Here is a 2453-nt window from a genome sequence, read left to right on the forward strand (position 1 = left end):
GCTGAAAGGGGAAAGTGCTAGAATCTAGATCAAATACATACAAGCTACAAACCATCGGCATTATTGTGCAACAGGAAATAAAAACATACAATCTGAGTTAAAGAAAGCACAGATTAGGGTGATGGAAATTAGAATTAATAAATAACCTACATGCTGAAGAAAGGAAACACAAAGATGTCATAAAATTGGTCCATGGGGTGGTGAAATTTGACTAACATGCTGGAAGATATTGATTGGAGATTAATCGTCTGATAAAAAATAATGTTTAAAAACATATAGATTGAAAAATGAAAGCTACCAAATAACACTCACAAGACATGGAGGAGAGCAGACATACTTGCTATAAATGAAAGGAATGAGTGCAAAAACAAACTGAATAGAATAGATCAGGATAAGAATATAAGCAACTCACATACTAAAAAAGAAATGTCAAAAATGGGTTGCTCAAGAAATATACAGTGAAGAACAAATAACTTACATACTAATAAACATGAAGACAGATATCTGTGACAAGGGTAATTCATGACCAAAAGCAAAGCAGCTTACCCCCTAAGAAAGAAGCACCAAAATATGTGTTACCACAAGAGTGCACATTGAAAACCAGGCCAACTCACTTTCTAAAACAAGACATGCCACAGTCTGTGTCACCAGAAGAGTGCACATTAAAAACCTAGCCAACTCACCCACTAAAACAAGACAGGCCAGTCTGTGTCACCAGAAGAGTGCACATTAAAAACCAGGCCAACTCACCCACTAAAACAAGACAGGCCACAGTCTGTGTCACCACAAGAGTGCACATTAAAAACCAGGCCAACTCACCCCCTGAAATAAGACAGGCCACAGTCTGTGTCACCAGAAGAGTGCACATTAAAAAACAACTCACCAACTGAAAGAAAGACAGGCCACAGTCTGTGTCACTAGAAGAGTATGCATTAAAAACCAGGCCAACTTACAGTCTGAAACAAGACAGGCCACAGTCTGTGTCACCACAAGAGTGCATTGTGAAAGGAATGCTAGCTCACCACCTAAAAAAACACATGGCCAGATTATGTGTTTTAGAAGTGTGCAAAAACAAAATGCCAGAAAGCATACTTTCTGAAATATGTCAAAGCACATCATGATCACCAGAACAGTGCATGAGAAAAGGAAGGCAAGAGAATGAGTCACCAGAAGAGGGAATAATCAATAGGGAAACATCTTACCCCCTAAAAATGATAGGTTCAGCACAGAATTGAGTTGGAAGGAAAGAAATCATAATTACTTACCCACTAAAAAAATCTGTTGTATGCATATAGAGGCATTGTGAATCGACAACATCTCACCACCTGGATTTATAAACAAGCATATTAGCTGTATAAGTAGCATGATCCACAGTTATTACTTACTTTCTGAAAGAAATAGACAGCTGATGATAAGATGAGACCTATCATCCAAGATAATTGCCTACAAACTAATGTGAACCATTAGAATATATTAACACTTGAACAATTTGAAGACATACATTCTGCAATAAAAAACAACAAGAATAAAACTCTGCTTTTCTGGGTAATTGTTCTGTTCTTACTTTCTGTGCTTTATCAACAGCAATAAAATGTTATTATGTCTTGGCTTACATTCTGTAAAACAGGTCAATATTTTATTTTGATACCTTTTAGTTACTGTTTATCACCACTTACCTCCTATTCACCTTACAGATTACTTTTTGAGCAGTATTATTCTCCTGTTACTTACTGTCTATTGGAAGATCTTGATAAATCAGTGGATATATCCCAATTATAAACTCTTACTTCACACAAATCAATAACTTCTTGAAATAGCTCTCCCAAATTTCTTGTAACAATTGACCCCTGTGATGTCTTATACATGTTAGAGTGTGATGGCTATCTTGAAATTGTAATTACTAACTTTGAACAAATCCTTTGCATCATGCATGCACTGTAACATCCTCTCTCTGTCATCATGTGCAAAAGTCAGCATGGTATTATACCATGTCTTACCCTGAAAAGTCAGTAAACTTTTGATGAGAGTTACCAAAGACATCATGATTGTTCCATCCACATTTAATTGCTGCTTCTGAAATCCTAACAGAGTATGCTGTGGCCAATTATAGCAAGCATAGTTGGCCACATGACCATCAATAATGTCTTTTGAAGGGTATTTTGCCAGATGTTCCAAACAGTGTATGGCCAGATGAAGGTGTTGCAGAGGAGGATCAATAAAATATTGCTCTGATTGTGAGTTGTTGGTCAGAAAATCCCGAAGAGATGTGTGATAGAGCATGATGGGCTGATTATCATCTCCAGGAATTTGGATAATTGACTGTACCCCCAGTAGCTCATGAATAACCTCCTCATGCTGAAGATTGAGGAGGGAGCTAAAGAAAAGAGATAGATTGGTTGTCCTCCAGAATCATGATTGTTCCAAGAATCTGATAAAGAGCTATTGTCCCAGAA

General features: G+C 37.1%; 1 protein-coding gene across 1 annotated transcript in view; it reads right to left on the bottom strand.

The window, feature by feature from the left end:
• Positions 1-1865, bottom strand: part of LACBIDRAFT_335387 (uncharacterized protein) — a gene marked incomplete at both ends in the record, with an annotated part of 2432 nt that extends 567 nt beyond the window's left edge. The window contains 24 exons of the mRNA XM_001890264.1: positions 42-44; positions 90-92; positions 151-153; positions 217-248; positions 313-340; positions 413-415; positions 483-504; positions 547-549; positions 615-617; positions 684-686; positions 755-775; positions 820-822; positions 884-909; positions 954-1025; positions 1093-1095; positions 1203-1205; positions 1266-1268; positions 1323-1325; positions 1386-1443; positions 1502-1504; positions 1614-1616; positions 1677-1679; positions 1732-1734; positions 1788-1865. Coding sequence (XP_001890299.1) covers positions 42-44; positions 90-92; positions 151-153; positions 217-248; positions 313-340; positions 413-415; positions 483-504; positions 547-549; positions 615-617; positions 684-686; positions 755-775; positions 820-822; positions 884-909; positions 954-1025; positions 1093-1095; positions 1203-1205; positions 1266-1268; positions 1323-1325; positions 1386-1443; positions 1502-1504; positions 1614-1616; positions 1677-1679; positions 1732-1734; positions 1788-1865 — 385 coding nt within the window. The remainder of the gene's footprint in view (positions 1-41; positions 45-89; positions 93-150; positions 154-216; positions 249-312; positions 341-412; positions 416-482; positions 505-546; positions 550-614; positions 618-683; positions 687-754; positions 776-819; positions 823-883; positions 910-953; positions 1026-1092; positions 1096-1202; positions 1206-1265; positions 1269-1322; positions 1326-1385; positions 1444-1501; positions 1505-1613; positions 1617-1676; positions 1680-1731; positions 1735-1787) is intronic.
• Positions 1866-2453: the final 588 nt, after the last annotated feature.

The sequence above is a fragment of the Laccaria bicolor genome, genomic scaffold, assembly GCF_000143565.1.
Source record: "Laccaria bicolor S238N-H82 LACBIscaffold_85 genomic scaffold, whole genome shotgun sequence".
NCBI classification, from domain to species: Eukaryota; Fungi; Basidiomycota; class Agaricomycetes; order Agaricales; family Hydnangiaceae; genus Laccaria; species Laccaria bicolor.